This window comes from Cydia amplana, chromosome 12, assembly GCF_948474715.1.
Source record: "Cydia amplana chromosome 12, ilCydAmpl1.1, whole genome shotgun sequence".
In the NCBI taxonomy this organism is placed as follows: Eukaryota; Metazoa; Arthropoda; class Insecta; order Lepidoptera; family Tortricidae; genus Cydia; species Cydia amplana.
In genome coordinates this window covers 17589868-17612368 of record NC_086080.1, presented here as the reverse complement: position 1 = coordinate 17612368, position 22501 = coordinate 17589868, and the positions used below count along the sequence as shown (strand labels likewise).

The 22501-nt window shown below is 49.0% G+C and overlaps 1 protein-coding gene across 1 annotated transcript; it reads left to right on the top strand.

Annotated features, from left to right (window-relative positions):
• The first annotated feature begins 921 nt into the window (after positions 1 to 921).
• On the top strand, positions 922 to 21907 carry LOC134653170 (GATOR2 complex protein WDR24). Its single transcript, XM_063508518.1, has 17 exons — positions 922 to 1155; positions 1861 to 1977; positions 2867 to 2982; positions 3243 to 3349; positions 3751 to 3964; positions 5406 to 5494; positions 10571 to 10730; positions 11677 to 11852; positions 12278 to 12491; positions 13379 to 13506; positions 13590 to 13720; positions 14917 to 15054; positions 15402 to 15496; positions 16210 to 16511; positions 19122 to 19224; positions 19906 to 20079; positions 21760 to 21907. The coding sequence occupies exons 1-17, from the start codon at positions 1056 to 1058 to the stop codon at positions 21886 to 21888; spliced, it is 2493 nt and encodes an 830-aa protein (XP_063364588.1). The 5' UTR covers positions 922 to 1055; the 3' UTR covers positions 21889 to 21907.
• The last annotated feature ends 594 nt before the right edge of the window (positions 21908 to 22501 follow it).

The following is a 22501-nucleotide window of genomic DNA, read 5'->3' as shown; positions in this document are numbered from 1 at the left end:
TGCAGACTATTGTTGGTCTGACTCTATAGGTATTGGGCCCTCCAAAAGTGTCGTGTGAATAGAGTCGGACCAAAAAAAGTCTGCAGCGGATTTGATAGCCCATGCAGTGCAAGTGTCATTTATACGTCATAATTTCATAGAAGTTTGATGTTTAAAATAACACTTGCACTGCGTGGGCTATCAAATCCGCTGCAGACTATTGTTGGTCTGACTCTAAGCTATTAGCGCTCTATTTTGGCTCTGTGGCGTCGTGGCTGTTGATTGTTGGATTTGTTGACAAACTTGAGTACGACGGGTGTGCACACGTTAAAGTAGTAACAGTAACAGTGGTACGGTGCGGCGCACGTATCGATAGTGTGTAAGCTTCCATCGCACATAATTACTATTAATAGTGGTGCGATGGGCATGCACGTCCCACCAACTGACAAGTAATAATACTGGTGCGCTCCGCACCAATTGCCCTAGTGTGTAGGCTGCATCGCACCGTTTGACAGCTGTCATTTTCAAATTATGATAGTGAAATATGTAGGACGCCCACGCCAGTACGAGCTATTCCTAGAACCGCTACAAGGTCGCGATGCGGTGCGAATTTTTGATTTTTGTTTTTATTTTATTTAAAAATGTAGAACCGGTTGAAAATGATTTAATGTACGAAATTCTGGAAAATGTATCAATAAAGAATTTAATTAAGCGCATAATTTCTTTTATTTCCTATTTAGTGGGTTTTCCAAAACAATAGTACAGTTTTAGGGGTTTTCAAGTTGAGGTCTAGGGGTAAAAAAAAATTGGAGTTGGCAACCCTGCTATAAATAGTCATGTCATTGTCAAGAAGACAGACGCCAGACGGAGAGACGGAGCGGCAAGATAATTATTTTTGTGTATAAATGCGGAATCTTATCATTTTAGCTTATTCCTCAACCTGATTTGAACTCGAAAGCCCTGTCATCAACCCAACATTGTGCTGACGAACATCTAATACTCCACATGATCGATTGAAGTTAATCACAGTGGAATATGGGCTGCATTGCAAGTGTTATTGTTTTTATGATCCAAAAATGATTCCATCAAACACGATTTGTGTATCGCAGGAGGGCCCGGCGAACGCGCTGGCTCTTAATAAAGATGCCTCTCAAGTGGTCATAGCTGGAAGAAACGGTAATTTAACTAATTTATCTACATTCCAAAACATGATAAAAACACAGCATGTGTTGCTATTTTTGTAATTTAATAATGCATTGGGTTGGGCCCCATACATTTCACAACTAGTCTCTTTTTGCAGACTCTAACTGCAGCAGTAAATGACGTTTTTAATTGTTATTGCCAAAGTTTACATTTGTTATTTTATTCTATCATTGTTAAAAATATCCAAGGTTGGTGTTACAAAGCATGTTTGTTAATTATTGACACCGTTAAAGTTTATTAAACTATAAATTGCTAACAATTGAAAATATAACATCACAATTAAAACATATTGACTCAGGTTTTTTTGCAATATGCTGCTAGGACTCCTTGCTATCTTAGCAAGTTAGATTCTGCCAATATTGAAGTGTAAAATTGTGCAATGTGATATGGATAGACTCTGAACACGCTAACTTTGCACAAACCGGCAGTAAGAATAAGAATGCATACAGTCAGCAGCAATAGTAGGTGAGGTGTTCAAAATGATCTTGACGAGACTTTATTGATAAGAGGATAATAGCATGTCAAGGTAATTATGAACACCTTGCCTGCTTAGCAACTATTGCTGCTGACTGTATACCCCTATAATAAGCTCCATACATGACATAGCACTTGGGATGAAAACTTAGCATGTTCAGACTCTAGGAGAATGTTATTTGTGACAAATTATCTTTGTTTCAGTGTTCAAAGTGTTTGCTATTGGCGAGACGGAGTTCACGGAGGTGTGCAACCTGCGGGTCGGCAAGAACCTCAACCTCAACTTCTCTTCTATTGATGTGGCTTGGAACTCTATTGAGGGTAAGCTGTCTTTCATATCTTGAACATATATCTTCTATTATAGTACTACTAAAATATTGACTCATTCATATTTATGTAAAAATATGATTAAAAAGAGAAGGTAAATAATAACTACATAAATAAAATATATTTAAGGCATAAGAAGTAAAAGGTTTTGTTTGATAACACAGTTATCTTATAAATATTTATCCCTTCTGATTCTGCTGATGAATACCCATTAAAAATCCTATTAGAATTTAATTCTTAGAAAGTCAGGCAAAATTCAATCTTATATCAATGTCACAAAGACACTTTTTCTAATTTTATCTTAATAAAGGTACACATATCTAGAGCACAGCCATTAACCCACTATTGTATCTGTAACACTGACCAAACATCCAGTTCACACATTAGTTTATTTAATAGCTTTTCTGATAAGAGCTACTCTTAAAACATTATGGTAAAGTGCGTTAGGGTAAGTTTGAAAGTGGGGTAAAGAAAATGGCTAATATCTACTAAACCAGAAGCACTTCCACTTTAGCAACACTTACGCTACTAAGTGTCATTCTATGGAACTTGCTAACTATATAAAATGATGTAAACAAACCGCCATATTGAAATTGTCTCTGAATGATGAATTTACTAGTGACTTGTTTACATAGTTAGCAAGTTCTATAGAATGGCACTTTACAATGCTGTCAAGGCATCTTGCTTACAGCTAGAACAGAAAATACTTCTATTTTAGTAGACATTAGCAAATTCTGGCGGGTGCTCGCTGTATCACAGGGTTTTCCCTCGTCAGAGTGCGCTGCGCGTAGCAAATTCTCTTCAATGATCTGCGCTACCACTACCGGTATATGCAAGTTCTGCTTTAAAATGAAATACTCGTATTTAATTATTTTTATTGTAGAAAACACCATAGCCACCGCTGCTACCAACGGAGCTGTCGTGGTGTGGAACCTCGGGCGCTCCGGGCGCTCCAAGCAGGAACATGTGTTCTCCGACCATAAGAGGACTGTTAATAAGGTACTGTTTGGAATGAACATGGGATTATTTGGCATTATGATGACGGAACTAGGTTTAGGACCACAACTGTGTTTATCACTCGTAAGGCTGCGTCCAGGACTCGAGCGGGGCGTGAGCGTTCTGTATCTAAAAGCGGCGCGCTCCGCTCACGCCCCGCCCCGAAAGCGCGCCTGTGTGACGAAGCCTAAGTGGGGACTTACACTCGGTTACACTTACAAGTTTCAGTTCATAATTTTTTTTATTTGAATTTTGTCGTGCAGGTGAGCTTCCACCTAACGGACCCGGCGCTGCTGATATCCGGCTCTCAAGATGGCACCATGAAGTGCTTCGATCTACGGATGAAAGAAGTCGCTAGAACTTTCATTAGGTAAATGTTTTGGCTTCTGCAGTTATTGAGTTAGGGTCTCCCCAGATATATCGACGCGGAATCGGCAAAAGTCTATAGGAAAAAGCTTTATGTCTACGCAATAAGGGCAAAAAAAATACGTCGACGCGTCGGTATATCTGGGGAGACCCTTAAGGCCTGTTTGTGCACACCGGATGCGTGTGCGTAGACGTTCACGTGCGCGTTGTAGTATACAGATCCTTATGAGACGGCACACCGTTTGCGTGACGTGTGCGTGCACGGCTCTAACATTTTAGCGCACGCGTACGTGCACGTCACGCACACGCAGCCGGTGTGCTCTGGCCTTTAAAGTTACCGTCCAGTTATACAGAAAAGTACATTTAGCAAAAGCTGTTAAAATAACTCTATTCTCTTTTTCCCAGTAATACAGAATCAATCCGGGACGTCCAATTCAGTCCACACCAGGCGCATACATTTGCCGCGGTGTCCGAAAATGGGTCCGTCCAGTTGTGGGACGTGCGTCGCTCCGAGCGCTGCGTGGTACAGTTCACCGCGCACTCGGGGCCGGTGTTCGCCTGCGACTGGCACCCGACCGCCCCTGCCTTAGCCACGGCATCGAGGGACAAGACCATCAAGGTATGTACAGTCAAGTAATAATAAGTCAGTAAAAATATGGGTGCATATCACTTACTCAAAAATACGTCCCATAGTTCTTAATTCGCTGACATAAGAGCTATGGGACATATTTTTGAGTATGATGTGTGCACCCATATTTTTACACTTGACTGTACCTAGTAAGCAGCTTAGTAAGTAGTAGTAAGAAGCTTGTAAACATCTAGTATTTACGTTGTACTTTAATAAATTGTGAGCTTTCCTTTTCCTACGTTTACACATTTAATGATTGTGAACTTTGAAATTTCAATAAAATCCATATTGACCCGATTGTCATTACTTAGACATTTCGCACTTATCAGTATCACCCAGAAACGAGGTCCAGTCCAAAAATACCACTAGTGTCCGTATTTTGTCTCCGCAGATTAACATACCTAATCAAATACCTACATTCCAAAACCAACCCAACACCTTTGTATTTACAGTTTAAAACCACTTGGCTAAAACTATAGATAAGGGTCATAGATTAAATCGGTCACTATAATGACCAACGCTTGCGGATTTGAATCTTATATTCTTAACATACGACTCAAAATACAAAGGTAAATATATTGATATAATTTGCATAATCCAACAAGTGTCTGCGGGAAGTAGGTCGCGATAAGCGCCTCGTGGCATCGTCCGCGTTTAACTGACATAACGTGAACCTTATTGCGTACATATAAGGTTCATCGATGGCCAGTAAGTGCTGCTGTTAGTATTGTCAGGTATTGTGAAGTCGTCGGTCAGTCACTTGGAGGATACAACTAAACGGAGTAGCCATTAACAGGCTTTCCCCTCTGTCGAAAATAGCCGGCCAACGGTCATACACAATGTATGGACTGACGTTTATCTGACATGGCTATTTTCACGTTACGCATACATTTGACGTTCCCCTCCCCCGCAAAAATCGGCAGACTATTTTGTACAGAAAATTACAGACATGGCGTCTCCGTTTGATTATATCCTCCAAGGTCAGTCACCTTGAATACTCTATTGTGTAGCGAATCAAGGGCATGTACTTGTATGAGTATGTCTGGTAGGTAAATGAGTGTGAAAGTATGATATGATAGCCGAGCCTAGTGTCGTCCAACACCGTCATATTTATACCCCAGCTACGCGCAGTATCATTCGGCTTATTTTTTTATTCTCTCGTGATGTGATTTTTGTCACTTTTGTAAATACCAAATCTGAATGTTTTCAGCTATTATATTTAATTTCTACTTGAACAAGAAACAACATAGGCATATATTTGTTGCTACACTAGTTGTCAAGTATTTGTCTTAATGAGGTATTAAACCATTAATAACTAAAAATAATTACAATGAAGTAGATACAGATAGTGACTTCGTGACTAGAGTAAAGTTGATTATAATTTTGTTTTTATTTTGTCTTCCTTTCACGTTAAAATGAGTAATTGTTCCAGGTGTGGGACATACACGGGAAGCCTACGTTAGAGCACACGATATACACCATCGCGTCCGTCGGACATGTCAAGTGGCGCCCACATCGCAAGTAAGTTAGCAATAATGTGGTGGCTTGGGGTGGACATAGGGTTGCCAGATGGTCGGGATTCTCCCGATTTTTAGCATGTTTTCCCGATTCCCGACAAAGAGGAAATTGTCCCGAAAAACAGCTGCACGTTATAAAACAATAATTTCAAGTTCCGAACTGTAGTCGAGCGAGCGAGCGACCCGCGTCGAGCGCGTCAGCGTTATAATAACGTCTATGGACAGAGCAGCTGACGTAGTGCCAATAATGTAAAATATCGTTGTTTTTAATACAATTACTTTAATTTGAATGTATTTTTTTTTCCCGACTTAAGTCCCAAAATCCCGATAAATTGATATTTTTTCCCGATAATAGCGCCTGTCGATCTGGCAACAGGTGGACAACAGTCTGTCTCGGGAAGAGACCGAAACCGCTCGCTCGCTCAAGTTTAAATTTTAGTACGCTTATTTTAAGTAAGGCATCTATTACTTATTCTGTGACTAAGGTGTAAAGTTTGTGAAGTTAGGGCTTAGAAGCTGTAGAGCCATCTACATGAGATCTGATAATTTTTGACAGTGCGAAACAAATGTACTCGTCTTGGCAACATTTTACATAAAAATGTTTTTGATTGGATATGTAACTATGTCTAGATAAGACCAAATAAATAGTGGTAACATCACAATAAAAAGGTGCTTGAGAGAAAAATCAAAAATAATATTATATCGATTTCCAAACCAGGCTGACTGAAATTGTCTATAATGGCTACTATTAAAACGATCAGCACAAAAATTCTAACCCAACCTAACCTGAAAACGAATTGCAGCAAAAGTACATTCAGCTGTGTAAATCAGAACTTATTGCAAGACGTTTTTTTAAGGGACGATTAATTAGACATAGACATAGACATAGACATAGAAAATTTTTATTTAACACCACATTGAAAAATGTTTACAGGCAATGCTACAAAATATTACAAGCCTTAGAATTAAACTTAAATAGGCACAAATTAATTTGTTTACATGTAGATATAAGTTTTTTTAAATTATGATGCTAAAAAGGAGCGAACCTCAGCATGTGTTGCAGCAGGCTTACCTACTACAACGCTGGTTTTCAGGCCGACCCTTCGTACAATACGAATTTTGCTTGCTGTTTGTCGGAAACTCTACGGCTAAGACTATTTTAGTTTGTGTAGAAAATAATATAGGTATGTATATATATATATGTTTATGTTTGTGTATGTATTTATAAGATTATACTATATGATAATATGACATATGTGAAGATAGGTTTAATGTTTAGGCTAAATAAATACTTGGGTAATAAAGTATATATTGAGGAAATAAATAACATGAATGTAATAATTTTACTATAAGTAGGTACTGAGATTAACAAAGTTGAACGGCGCATAAGTACGATTTCGACCACTACAGATACGACGGTTTTACTCTAGTACCAGGAGGTAGCGTGCTTTGAAATTCCAGAAGTTGTTGTTTGAGTTTTAATTTAAAAGTACCAATTGTATTTAAGTTTTTGATAGGTGGCGGTATGTTATTCCAGCATTTTGTTGCTGAGTATTTAAAGCTACCTTTGAAAACGGCAAAGTGACAACGAGACAGTAACAAATCATTGCAAACCGATCTGATTCCATACAAGCTTGACCTGCTACCGCGAAATGTAAACTTATTAAACAGATACTATGGTTTAGACGTTTTAAAAACACCAAACAACAGAGATGAAAGATGCAATTCTCTGCGTAGTGACATTTTAAGAATACGTGCCGAGTTCAAATATGGCGTCACGTGCTCTCGTGGGGCGACTCCAAAGCAGTAACGTGTGCAGGCGTTTTGCACTCTTTGCACCATCCGGTCTGTACTAGCTAATAAACGTGGGCCATAAACGACATCAGCATAATCAAATTTAGAGAGTACTAATGAAAGACAAAGCTTAATTCGCAAATCAACACTTAGGAAATCGCGAATCCGATAGAGTACTTTAAGTCTGTAAAATGTGTTCTTCGCAATTTGCGCTATGTGACCCTCGAAACGCAATGACTCATCCATCAATACTCCCAGATTTCGCGCTTCCGACACACGTTCTACCTCATTTCCCGAGATAATGATAATTGGTTGATGGTTTTCTACCTGTTTAATCTGTTTCTTGGAACCAAAAAACATAACTTTGGATTTACTAGGGTTTAACACTAAACAGTTTGACTCGGACCAGGCTGTAATATTCTCAAGATCTTTGTTTAATTTGTCAACAGCATAATCAGTATCGATTGGGTCGAAAGAGATGTAAATTTGGATATCATCAGCGTAAAGGTGAAAATTACAATTCTTAATGATACCACTGACATCAGCTGTGTAGAGAATAAAAAGGAGCGGACCCAAGATTGAGCCCTGCGGCACACCTCTGGAGACGACAGATGGCTTTGATTTTGCATATAAACTAGTATTGTTTGGGATTTGAACTACTTGCGTACGGCCACTAAGATAACTGGCAAACCATGCGACGGTATCTGACTCAAAACCATAGTATCTCATTTTGGATAGTAATAATTGGGTGTTTATGGCATCAAAAGCACGTGAAAAATCTAAAAGTGCCATTATCGTACTATGACCCTCGTTTTGTGCTGACAAAATATTATCAACTACATCTAGGAGTGCCGTCGTCGTGCTACGAGATTTGCGAAAACCAGACTGCAGGGTTGGGAGAACTTTATTTGTTTCGAGAAAAGCTGACAGTTGCATGTATACCACGCGCTCAAGTATTTTGGACAAACACGGGAGTATGCTAATAGGTCTTAAATCTTTAAAGCTTGTGACATTATTTGTTTTAGGAAGCGGCGTTACCAATGCAACCTTCCAGGCGTCAGGAAAAACGGAGGTAGAAATAGATTTGTTAATAATTGCAGTGATTGCACCTAGAGAATGGGGAAGGGTAAGAAGCAACATGTCTAAAGAGATACCGTCGTCTCCCAGAGCGGACGATTTTAAGGTCTTGATTATTTTAAGTACAAGGTCTTCTCCCACTGGCTCCAATCTGAAGGTCGAATCATGAAAGCGACTGGTTTCAAATTTAGCAAGATATGATTGCGGTGCTGCCACGTTACCTGGAACTTCTAGAAAATGTAAATTGATACGTTCAGGGTCACGTAAGTGTGAAGGTATTTCTGATTCATGCGAGTTTTTAGTTATTCTGACAGTGCGCTTAAGATTATTCCAAAGAGCTCGAGAGTTGCTGGCATTTCGATTAATATTTTGATTAAAATACGCACGCGTCTCATGAAATAAGGCTTTATTTACACATTTTTTGAGCTCATGATAATACAATTTATCACTGTCTAGTCCAGACGCTTTATACGTGTTATGTGCCTCGTCACGTAAACGCATCATTTCCTTGATCGTGTGAGTTATCCATGGATAGCTCCTCTCTCTAATTAAAATTACTTTCTGAGGCGCATACGCGTCAAGCAGGGATAGGACTACACAATTGAAGGTATTTACCATGTCATTAACAGTCATTAACTCGGATATGCATTCCCACTTAATAGATTCAATCGATCGATTAAATAGTTCCTGATCAATGTCCTTAAGTGGTCTAAAACATATTTTTTGTGGCAGAGGTTTACATTTTTTAATATTTAATTCGCAAGATAAGAATGCGTGGTGACTCAAAGTCGGAATATAATTTACTTGAGTTTTAGTAACGAGACAATTACTACATATCACGTCTATTAAGGCACTGCTATTGTTAGTAAAATGCGTTGGTACGTCAATATGTTGTGTTAAATCAAAATAAGTAAGTAACAGTTTGAGCTTAGAGGCATTTCTATCATTATTCAATAAATTTATATTGAAGTCTCCCATTAACACAATATAATCAAATTTAGAAAACGAAGTAATAGTATCAGTCATTGCGTCAATAAATGTATCGATACTTAACCATGGCGGTCGGTATGCAGTTCCTATTAACAGAGTCAAACCATTAATTGATAACTTGAGCCACATCTGTTCAACTCCCATATCGGGCGGGTGGGCGCAGCGTCGAGCCGCAACTCCATTCTTGACGTAGAAGCCGACGCCGCCGCCGCGCGCGCGCACGGAGCGCGGCCGCGGGATGTGGCGCAGGCGATAGTTAGGTATGACCGGCGCCCGCCCCTCCTCTCCATCGTGTAGCCAGGTTTCGTTGATGGCCATTATGTCTACATAACTTTGTTCAACAGCAACTATAAGCTCATTGTGACAAGTTCCGAGAGAACCTGCGTTAAGGAATCCTAATTTTAAGTTTTTTTGCTTAACCGCGCCCGTGCCAAATTAATAAATTATCCTGTAGGAGTTCAATGGTAAGAACTTTAAAATATACTAAATATAAAGCGATAGGTACACTCGGCGGAATAGTTTTAGCGCTAGTTAGGTTAATTTTCTGTCTGGAACTAGATATGTAGGTTATTAAAACAATTATAATAAAATAATAAACTGAGAAATGTATGTTATTATATAACGGAGTACAGGTATAATGTATAAGTTGTGGTACAGATAAAGTATAGTAGTATGTGTGTGATATGATATATACTTGTATAATAATATAATATGGTATTAGGGTACAGACCGCTTGCTCAAAATCATATGGTTGAAAGTTAATATTACATAGTTTTGTTATGAATTTACAGCACTTGTTCAGTTTAACACTTATGTAAGTTACGTGAATAGGACTGGTACTAAACATATTAATTGGTTTTATAAACTTTAGGTCGCAACAATTAGTTCGAGCACAAAAATATGTTAAATATGTTAACTCTATGGCGGCTACTAAATTAAAAAATGTTATTAAACTAACACGAGTGAAAAAATAGAATCCATTATAGATACACATTAGAGTCAAATAGGTGAAACACCAAAAACCTTTTCGAGATCACTTTCACAACGCACCCTATGAGACGAAGTGTCCGGTTGGCGCCTGGCGTATATTCTGCCGTCACGAGTCCAGATGTATCTCCAATTTAGGCGGGATCCGGGAATTAAACTTTTATAAATGACACATTCTTGAGTTTCTATCGATCACCCTGAGATATTTTCTATATAAAGCTCCCCATTTCAGACACCACGTAGCATCCTGCGCCCTAGTGCTGGACTGCGCGGTCCACGTGTGGGACGTACGTCGCCCCCACGTCCCCTTAGCCACGTTCGCGGAACACAGGGACGTGGCCACAGCCGTCGCCTGGCTGCCGACGTTAGACGCGTTCCTGTCCACCAGCCGAGTGAGTACTTGTACGTGTGGGACGTACGTGCCTACGTGTAGTCACGTGCACAGAGAAGTGGCCACGGCCGTCGCTTGGCTGCCGACGTTAGACGCGTTCCTGTCCACCAGCCGGGTGAGTACTGTACTGTACATGTGGGACGTTACGTACGTGCCCACGTGTAGTCACGTGCACAGAGACGTGGCCACAGCCGTCGCCTGGCTGCCGACGTTAGACGCGTTCCTGTCCACCAGCCGGGTGAGTACTGTCATAGAGAAATAAAGACAAGAGTGCTCACTCCATACATCAGTTCAGATTATTAATTTCAGTGTCTACATCTAGCATCGAGTAGCGGAACTATCAGTACTGCTACTTGACAATAGATGTAGCACCGACCGGAAAGTCTTATCTCAACAGCATAAGACTTTCCTGTCGGTGCTACATCTATTGTCAAGTAGCAGTACTGATAGTTCCGCTACTCGATGCTAGATGCTAATAGTCTTTTTGGTACTAAAACTGATGTATGGAGTGAGCACTCTATGTATTTTTTTCTCTATGGTACTGTACTGTACGTGTGGGACGTTACGTACGTGCCCACGTGTAGCCACGTGCACAGAGACGTGGCCACGGCCGTCGCCTGGCTGCCGACGTTAGACGCGTTCCTGTCCACCAGCCGGGTGAGTACTGTACTGTACATGCGGGACGTACGTGCCCACGTGTAGCCACGTGTGCAGAGACGTCGCGACGTAACGAGCCAACGGACGCCAGGCACTCCTAATACCTAAATACCTACCTAATATATGTGTAACTAAGTTGGGCAAAAACTTTTTATAATTTATTGTATTTCTATAAGTGAGAACCTATAATTGGCTCTGTGATTCTATTGTAATTTCTGGATATATGTAGCGCTGTTGGTTTTCCATGTACTAAAATAAAATAAAATAAATATAGTACGTTATGTCCGCAGGACTGTTCCCTATACCGGCACCGCTTCAACGAGGCGGCCCACCCGGTGCTGTGGGCCAACCCGCAGGGCGTCAGCGTCTCGGCGCGCGGCGAGCTGGCCTCCGCCGTGCCCGAGGCGCCGCTGCCCGCGCTGCCCACCGCGCCCCGCGCCGACGAGAGGCACCTGCCCGGCCTGGGGTGAGCGCCGACCCGCACGCCACTAGCTCGCTCGCTTTTTTTTTTTTTTTTTTTAATTGAGAAACAAACAGTCTTATAATAAACATAAGAGCAACTTAGCTAATAGCTACAAATTGATTTATTTATAGACCTATAGTTCCCTAATCTACAAATTGTATCGAGGTACAATTAAAAAATAATAATAAAAAAGTGTAACCTTATAGTTGTACATAACAAATGAGTGAACAAGAGAAGATACTCAAAAAACCAGTGCCTACTATGCTTACAACATTACACCCTTATTTTAATAGAGAATATACAGTCCTCTTAAAGAGATTTAATGAACTGCCAAACAATTCTGCGTCCATACATTTTTCATTGTACTGTTTACGTTTGCTTTTTTGTACGTTTTCAGCCGAATTGAACACTAATTGTCACGTTTTCAGTCGCAAGCAGCCCCGCGCGGGCTCGCTGACGGCGGCGGCGCAGGCCACGCTGGAGCGGGCCTTCCCCGACGGCGCCGCGTCCGTGCTGCGCCGCGCCCGCGCCCCGGCCGCGCCGCTCGGGGCCTGCGCCGCGCACTACCGCCTGCACGGCGCGCCGCCGCACGAGCTGGCCGCGCACAACGCCCGCGTGGCGCGCGCCCTGGACCGCCACATGGTGAGTGCGAGCTAGCGACGTCGCCCCGTGCTGCGCCGCGCACTACCGCCTGCACGGCGCGCCGCCGCACGAGCTGGCCGCGCACAACGCCCGAGTGGCGCGCGCCCTGGACCGCCACATGGTGAGTGCGAACTAGCGACGTCGCCCCGTGCTGCGCCGCGCACTACCGCCTGCACGGCGCGCCGCCGCACGAGCTGGCCGCGCACAACGCCCGAGTGGCGCGCGCCCTGGACCGCCACATGGTGAGTGCGAGCTAGCGACGTCGCCCCGTGCTGCGCCGCGCACTACCGCCTGCACGGCGCGCCGCCGCACGAGCTGGCCGCGCACAACGCCCGAGTGGCGCGCGCCCTGGACCGCCACATGGTGAGTGCGAACTAGCGACGTCGCCCCGTGCTGCGCCGCGCACTACCGCCTGCACGGCGCGCCGCCGCACGAGCTGGCCGCGCACAACGCCCGAGTGGCGCGCGCCCTGGACCGCCACATGGTGAGTGCGAGCTAGCGACGTCGCCCCGTGCTGCGCCGCGCACTACCGCCTGCACGGCGCGCCGCCGCACGAGCTGGCCGCGCACAACGCCCGAGTGGCGCGCGCCCTGGACCGCCACATGGTGAGTGCGAGCCGGCGACGCCGCCCCGTGCTGCGCCCCGGCGGCGTCACGACGTCAGTTGACCACAGGACAACATAAATTTTCGTGCACTTCGACAACGTTTACGATGACGCACTAGACACGATTAGCGTGGCGTTCAAAAGGTTACCAATATATTGTAACCAAAAAGTTCAACCCAAAAATTTTTTTAAAGTTGACTTTTAAAAATTTTAAAATCGCGATTACTCAAAATGTTGGTATAGTGAGTGGACGTGTAGTGTACCCTGTGTACCGTCCCGGCAGGTGGGGCACGTGTGGGACGTGGTGCGCTGCGTGTACAGCGCGCGCTCGGGCTCGGCGCGCCGCGCGCCCGCCCCGCCCCCGCCCGCGCCGCCGCCGCCCGCCCCGCCCCCGGCCGCGCCCGCCTACAGGTGACGTCACACACGCGCACACACACACACACACCGCACGTGTACAGCGCGCGCTCACTTTTAATTATTATATTTTATTACAGTGCCGTAGAAGAAGAACCGATGGAGGAAGTAGAAGAATGGGCAGAGAACCAGTTCCACAACAGCGGAGTCCTAGGGCTCCCCACACACAGCATCTACGTGCCGCCCTCCCGACTCCAGCGCCGCGACGATGGTAAGATTCTTGTTAACTATGGTAAGATAAGATGTTTAATTGTATAGTCATGTACATAGGATGTTGTTACAATTATTCAGGAAGCTTCCATGACACCCCGTTAGGGCACACAAATTGTCTTATATCTAGCTTAATACTAAATTATATTACAGGCCCTGCATGCTATTATGTATAATATTTGAATTTATGTATAATTAGTAATTGGTCAGAGCAAATTTCGTATAAAATTAAATAAAATTTGTATAGGTTATGAGTGTCAAATAATTTAGGTTTTAGATTAAATGTCAATTGTTTATTACATTAATTACTATAAGGTTTCATCGTTCAAAAACTCGCCCACTGAGTAGTAACATTTATGTATGAGCAAAGTTTTTAATATTTTGTGAAACAGTTTGTCATTTGGTTCTAATTTGATCTCATCAGGTATTTTGTTTACTATTTGGTGCTGCAAACTAGGCGTTTGTTTAAAACTGGATTTTGCCCCCGTCCTCGTGTGCGTATAATTAGTAATTTTTCATCCAGCCTGCTTTTTTTAAAAAACTCAGCTGCTAGCCAGGATTTGAATTTGAATCCGCGACTGCTGGATTTAAAAAATAAAATAAAAATAAAAAACATTTATTTCGGACGATTGAAATCCATATAGTGTTAGTTACAAACTTACAACTAGACTTAAATTACTATGTTATTACCTAAACTAAGATGTTGGGAGGTCCAGTGCCCAACTAGTGCTCTATCCCATCTCCCTGCCACAACGGCCAGGAGACTGGCGGCTGTCGCGCACCCTGCGGAGCGTCGCGGCGCAGCGTCGCGCACCCTGCGGAGCGTCGCGGCGCAGCGTCGCGCACCCTGCGGAGCGTCGCGGCGCAGCGTCGCGCACCCTGCGGAGCGTCGCGGCGCAGCGTCGCGCACCCTGCGGAGCGTCGCGGCGCAGCGTCGCGTGGAAACCGGTCCACATGCGCGTCTGCGAACATGCCCGACGCGCTGCAGTATCGCGGCAGCCGCAACAGTACCCTAAACTACACCTTAGTTAAAGTCGGACGTCATATCCACTAGGCCACAATAGCTGTCAAGTGATTGGTCATTATGATTTACTAAAGTGTTGGATAATGAATTCATTATAGTCGAGGCAGGCGTTCTATAGAGAAAATTATGCAATTGTAGTCTGGTCTAAGAAGTCAAACAAATGGTTGTCACAGAAACAGCGGGCTGGGTGTCAGCCGCGTCGGCGCACTACGTGGACGTGGAGGCGGCCAACTGGACGCTCCCGGAGGAAGCCTTCCCGTTGCGCGCGCCCGCGCACGCCGTCACCCCGCCGCCCGCCGACGACCACGCGGGTGAGCGAGACACACTGTACACAGCGCGCGGGTGCGAGCGAGACACACCACACAACTGGACGCTCCCGGAGGAGGCCTTTCTGCGAGACACTACGCACGGCTATGCTCTCTTATACACTTTCACTTTTTTACTATTTTCCTCACACTAGCTCGAATAGCGCTCGATAATTGAGATATTCGACAACGTTCCGTAGTTTAAGGGCTCATTTACACGGTGCGAGAATTTAGACGGTCGTCAATAGTCCGCAATGTAATAGTATGCGAGTCCGCGCGCCGTCTAAATGAGCCCTAATGCTGAATAGATATCGTGATATCGTCCTTATTGCGACATGGTCCTCTGACTGCAGGTACCACGGCGGGCGGCGCGTCGCCGGGCGGCAGCGCCTCCACGGGCTCGGGGCCGGCCGCGGAGCACCCCTACACCCACCAGACCTCCGTCCCGGTAACGATATCTGAATATGCATATACTAGTCTGGAGAACCGCACAGTTGAGGACTGCCAACCATCTAGAGGATTGCAATGTAACAAAAAAGCGGCCAAGTGCGAGTCGGACTCGCCCATGAAGGGTTCCGTATTTAGGCGATTTATGACGTATTAAAAAAAACTACTTACTAGATCTCGTTCAAACCAATTTTCGGTGGAAGTTTACATGGTAATGTACATCATATATTTTTTTTAGTTTTATCGTTCTGTTATTAAAGAAGTTACAGGGGGGGGGGGCACACATTTTACCACTTTGGAAGTGTCTCTCGCGCAAACTATTCAGTTTAGAAAAAAATTATATTAGAAACCCCAATATCATTTTTGAAGACCTATCCATAGATACCCCACACGTATGGGTTTGAAGAAAAAAAAATTTTTGAGTTTCAGTTCTAAGTATGGAGAACCCCAAAAATTTATTGTTTTTTTTTCTATTTTTGTGTGTAAAATCTTAATGCGGTTCACAGAATACATCTATTTACCAAGTTTCAACAGTATAGTTCTTATAGTTTCGGAGAAAAGTGACTGTGACATACGGACGGACAGACAGACAGACATGACGAATCTATAAGGGTTCCGTTTTTTGCCATTTGGCTACGGAACCCTAAAAATCGCAGTTTTTAGCGTCCTCTGCCCTTCAATATTATAAAGTGTACCATAAGTATTGTCCTGCAGCTGGAAGACACGTCGAACTCCGGCTCGGGCTCCGAGGGCGAGCTGTCGGTGCGCGCGGAGCCCCCGGTGTCGCGGCTGGACGCGGCGCCGCTGCTGGCGGCCGCGCTGAAGGCCCACGCGGCGCTCGGCGACGTGCAGACCGCCGCCACCGTGTGTCTCGCTCTACAGGAGCACAGGTATAACTCCGGGTCGGTGTCGCGGCTGGACGCGGCGCCGCTGCTGGCGGCCGCGCTGAAGGCCCACGCGGCGCTCGGCGACGTGCAGACCGCCGCCACCGTGTGTCTCGCTCTACAGGAGCACAGGTATAACTCCGGGTCGGTGTCGCGGCTGGACGCGGCGCCGCTGCTGGCGGCCGCGCTGAAGGCCCACGCGGCGCTCGGCGACGTGCAGACCGCCGCCACCGTGTGTCTCGCTCTACAGGAGCACAGGTATAACTCCGGGTCGGTGTCGCGGCTGGACGCGGCGCCGCTGCTGGCGGCCGCGCTGAAGGCCCACGCGGCGCTCGGCGACGTGCAGACCGCCGCCACCGTGTGTCTCGCTCTACAGGAGCACAGGTATAACTCCGGGTCGGTGTCGCGGCTGGACGCGGCGCCGCTGCTGGCGGCCGCGCTGAAGGCCCACGCGGCGCTCGGCGACGTGCAGACCGCCGCCACCGTGTGTCTCGCTCTACAGGAGCACAGGTATAACTCCGGGTCGGTGTCGCGGCTGGACGCGGCGCCGCTGCTGGCGGCCGCGCTGAAGGCCCACGCGGCGCTCGGCGACGTGCAGACCGCCGCCACCGTGTGTCTCGCTCTACAGGAGCACAGGTATAACTCCGGGTCGGTGTCGCGGCTGGACGCGGCGCCGCTGCTGGCGGCCGCGCTGAAGGCCCACGCGGCGCTCGGCGACGTGCAGACCGCCGCCACCGTGTGTCTCGCTCTACAGGAGCACAGGTATAACTCCGGGTCGGTGTCGCGGCTGGACGCGGCGCCGCTGCTGGCGGCCGCGCTGAAGGCCCACGCGGCGCTCGGCGACGTGCAGACCGCCGCCACCGTGTGTCTCGCTCTACAGGAGCACAGGTATAACTCCGGGTCGGTGTCGCGGCTGGACGCGGCGCCGCTGCTGGCGGCCGCGCTGAAGGCCCACGCGGCGCTCGGCGACGTGCAGACCGCCGCCACCGTGTGTCTCGCTCTACAGGAGCACAGGTATAACTCCGGGTCGGTGTCGCGGCTGGACGCGGCGCCGCTGCTGGCGGCCGCGCTGAAGGCCCACGCGGCGCTCGGCGACGTGCAGACCGCCGCCACCGTGTGTCTCGCTCTACAGGAGCACAGGTATAACTCCGGGTCGGTGTCGCGGCTGGACGCGGCGCCGCTGCTGGCGGCCGCGCTGAAGGCCCACGCGGCGCTCGGCGACGTGCAGACCGCCGCCACCGTGTGTCTCGCTCTACAGGAGCACAGGTATAACTCCGGGTCGGTGTCGCGGCTGGACGCGGCGCCGCTGCTGGCGGCCGCGCTGAAGGCCCACGCGGCGCTCGGCGACGTGCAGACCGCCGCCACCGTGTGTCTCGCTCTACAGGAGCACAGGTATAACTCCGGGTCGGTGTCGCGGCTGGACGCGGCGCCGCTGCTGGCGGCCGCGCTGAAGGCCCACGCGGCGCTCGGCGACGTGCAGACCGCCGCCACCGTGTGTCTCGCTCTACAGGAGCACAGGTATAACTCCGGGTCGGTGTCGCGGCTGGACGCGGCGCCGCTGCTGGCGGCCGCGCTGAAGGCCCACGCGGCGCTCGGCGACGTGCAGACCGCCGCCACCGTGTGTCTCGCTCTACAGGAGCACAGGTATAACTCCGGGTCGGTGTCGCGGCTGGACGCGGCGCCGCTGCTGGCGGCCGCGCTGAAGGCCCACGCGGCGCTCGGCGACGTGCAGACCGCCGCCACCGTGTGTCTCGCTCTACAGGAGCACAGGTATAACTCCGGGTCGGTGTCGCGGCTGGACGCGGCGCCGCTGCTGGCGGCCGCGCTGAAGGCCCACGCGGCGCTCGGCGACGTGCAGACCGCCGCCACCGTGTGTCTCGCTCTACAGGAGCACAGGTATAACTCCGGGTCGGTGTCGCGGCTGGACGCGGCGCCGCTGCTGGCGGCCGCGCTGAAGGCCCACGCGGCGCTCGGCGACGTGCAGACCGCCGCCACCGTGTGTCTCGCTCTACAGGAGCACAGGTATAACTCCGGGTCGGTGTCGCGGCTGGACGCGGCGCCGCTGCTGGCGGCCGCGCTGAAGGCCCACGCGGCGCTCGGCGACGTGCAGACCGCCGCCACCGTGTGTCTCGCTCTACAGGAGCACAGGTATAACTATTTTATGAGGTCTTCGCAGGGTCGCCATAAGACGCGAGAAGTTGGGCGCGTACTGTCGCTCGCTTGAATTAGAAGAAGCCTCCGGAAGAAGTCGATGGGAACTCTAAATGTAAGGCCTGAGTGGACGCTCGAAGCGGAGCGTTCGGCGGGGCGTGCAGCGTGGCGTCGGGTTCACAAGGGATTTCAGCAGCGTGCACTAAGGCCGCTTCTATACGTTTGCATTTGTTTAACATGCACGCCGCACGCCCCGCCCCGCTGCACGCCCAACTCGAGCATCCACTCGGGCCTTACACTAATGTTGGCATGGATATTGATAATATGTCATTGTAAGGTTTTTTTTCTTTAAATCTTTCTATAATGTATATTTAGAAAAAAAAAGAAAATCTGAAGGAAACACCCCGATGTAAATGCAGCTATCTACAATTCCACATTTGAACATATACTCCGAACCGATTAAAATACTGTTTTAACCCACACACAAACATAAATCCACAGCATAACAGCATTCTGCTGTGCAAATCAGAATTTTTTTAAGGACTTTTTTGTGGGACGATGAAAAATATTTGTTAATTTAATTGTTCCTAGATCGGACCTGTTCCCGTACATCGACGAGGCGCTACAAGAGCAGTGGCTGCTGGGCTACATCGAGTTACTACATAGGTATAAACTGTGGAACGTCGCTACCGAGGTGAGCCTTGCATTTATTGATTTCACAGACTTCTCTATTCTCTTTACACTTTGATCGCCAAAACCGTCAACTGGAACGTGCGTTTACAGCCCAATATCAACCTTCGTGCATTGCGACAAGGATCACCACGCGCCGCACACAATAGCCGTGGCGTTCAAAGGGTTCAAATTTAGAATTGATTGCATTATTTGTATTGATTTACCTACTAGTTAGACTCTGTGCGGAAAGAGAAGAGTCGTAGAATGTACTGTTTTAACAAACTGAGAGTTAGTATTGAATAGTGCTTAATCTTTTATCTATATTTGCTGTGGATCCTGTATACATCAGAAAGGTTACAACCGGCCGGCGAGTAATTCTTGGAATAGATTTATTGAAACGGATAGATTGGAGTTAGAGTGTGTTAATACTTTGGGTTGGTCCTTCGAACCGAATAGCGTTGATCCTTAAAATTGGTCCTTCGAACCGGATAGCATTAAATATGAGAATTGGTTCATCGAACCGGATACTATTAATACTATGAATCGGTTCTTTAAATAGGATAGCATAGATGCTTTCAATTGGTCCGTCGAACCGGATAGCGTTCATTTTGCGTGCTGGTCTTTTGAACCGATTATACTGTGTCGACATCGAGTGCCACATCTCAACGTTTTAGAGTGTTATGTAACCCACTTGTGCGTACAGGTGATCCGCTGCGCGTGGCTCGGCTCCGTTCGCGCACTTTCCCAGCAGTCCACCAGCATAGCGGCGTGCTGCGGCCGCTGCGCGCGCCGCACGAGGCCGCACCAGCCCTGCGACCGCTGCCACGCGAGGGGCAAGGCCAGATCCGCGCCCGACCTGTGCGCTGTGTGCCACCAGGTGAGACAGCGGCACAGTCTGTCCCACTCCCCCAGCAGTCCACCAGCATAGCGGCGTGCTGCGGCCGCTGCGCGCGCCGCACGAGGCCGCACCAGCCCTGCGACCGCTGCCACGCGAGGGGCAAGGCCAGATCCGCGCCCGACCTGTGCGCTGTGTGCCACCAGGTGAGACAGCGGCACAGTCTGTCCCACTCCCCCAGCAGTCCACCAGCATAGCGGCGTGCTGCGGCCGCTGCGCGCGCCGCACGAGGCCGCACCAGCCCTGCGACCGCTGCCACGCGAGGGGCAAGGCCAGATCCGCGCCCGACCTGTGCGCTGTGTGCCACCAGGTGAGACAGCGGCACAGTCTGTCCCACTCCCCCAGCAGTCCACCAGCATAGCGGCGTGCTGCGGCCGCTGCGCGCGCCGCACGAGGCCGCACCAGCCCTGCGACCGCTGCCACGCGAGGGGCAAGGCCAGATCCGCGCCCGACCTGTGCGCTGTGTGCCACCAGGTGAGACAGCGGCACAGTCTGTCCCACTCCCCCAGCAGTCCACCAGCATAGCGGCGTGCTGCGGCCGCTGCGCGCGCCGCACGAGGCCGCACCAGCCCTGCGACCGCTGCCACGCGAGGGGCAAGGCCAGATCCGCGCCCGACCTGTGCGCTGTGTGCCACCAGGTGAGACAGCGGCACAGTCTGTCCCACTCCCCCAGCAGTCCACCAGCATAGCGGCGTGCTGCGGCCGCTGCGCGCGCCGCACGAGGCCGCACCAGCCCTGCGACCGCTGCCACGCGAGGGGCAAGGCCAGATCCGCGCCCGACCTGTGCGCTGTGTGCCACCAGGTGAGACAGCGGCACAGTCTGTCCCACTCCCCCAGCAGTCCACCAGCATAGCGGCGTGCTGCGGCCGCTGCGCGCGCCGCACGAGGCCGCACCAGCCCTGCGACCGCTGCCACGCGAGGGGCAAGGCCAGATCCGCGCCCGACCTGTGCGCTGTGTGCCACCAGGTGAGACAGCGGCACAGTCTGTCCCACTCCCCCAGCAGTCCACCAGCATAGCGGCGTGCTGCGGCCGCTGCGCGCGCCGCACGAGGCCGCACCAGCCCTGCGACCGCTGCCACGCGAGGGGCAAGGCCAGATCCGCGCCCGACCTGTGCGCTGTGTGCCACCAGGTGAGACAGCGGCACAGTCTGTCCCACTCCCCCAGCAGTCCACCAGCATAGCGGCGTGCTGCGGCCGCTGCGCGCGCCGCACGAGGCCGCACCAGCCCTGCGACCGCTGCCACGCGAGGGGCAAGGCCAGATCCGCGCCCGACCTGTGCGCTGTGTGCCACCAGGTGAGACAGCGGCACAGTCTGTCCCACTCCCCCAGCAGTCCACCAGCATAGCGGCGTGCTGCGGCCGCTGCGCGCGCCGCACGAGGCCGCACCAGCCCTGCGACCGCTGCCACGCGAGGGGCAAGGCCAGATCCGCGCCCGACCTGTGCGCTGTGTGCCACCAGGTGAGACAGCGGCACAGTCTGTCCCACTCCCCCAGCAGTCCACCAGCATCGAGGCGGTAGATCTAACATATTAGAGAGAATCATACCGTCTTTGTCTCACGCTAGCACTAGCACCCAAAAGCAAGGGATGAGTAGAGTTTTCCTATTTCTTACTGATTGAAAAGTTGTGTTTGCCAGACTATATTTCCCCTTCAATATACGCAGGTGGTCCGCGGACTGTACGCATGGTGCCAAGGTTGCGCGCACGGCGGACATTTGGCACACATGCGTCGCTGGATGGAGACTCACCGCCTCTGCCCCGCGGGCTGCGGCCACCAGTGTCAGCTGGGCTGAGGCTGAACTGTACTACATTACCATGGGAATTGAAGAAATTCATTAGTGGCCTAACTAGGCGTAGGCGAAGAGGCCCCTCGCTCATGGCCTCGCACTTAAACCGTTTTGTTGCGTGTTCCATTTTCGAAAACTTTTGGCTGTGACGGCGAACAATTATTTCATGACACGACAGGCGTGCCTTACGCCACAGAATATGATGGCACGCCTATCGTGTCCTACGCCACACGTCAAAATCATTGATGACACGCCTGTCGTGTCCTCCGCACCGAATCGGTAAGGGGGCTTCGCGGGAGCTAACTCTTTTTATTACCTTGGGAATACCATAGACTAATAATACTAGACCACCAATCCCCTTGACATGCGCGTAAAGCTTTGGATTCCTCCGAAAACGGTGCCGTCATATGACGGCCGTCACATAGCGGCCGCAAAAGACGGCCGTCTTTACGGTGGCGACATGTGGAAAGTACCACGGCGTCATAACACACCGTCATCCACCAAGGCCAAAGCGGCAAATTTGAAAAATGTAGGCGCGATGGGATAACGTCCCATAGAAAATTTGAATTTCGCGCCTTTTCCTACTGACAAGATTTGCTTGATCATCTATAATTTACTT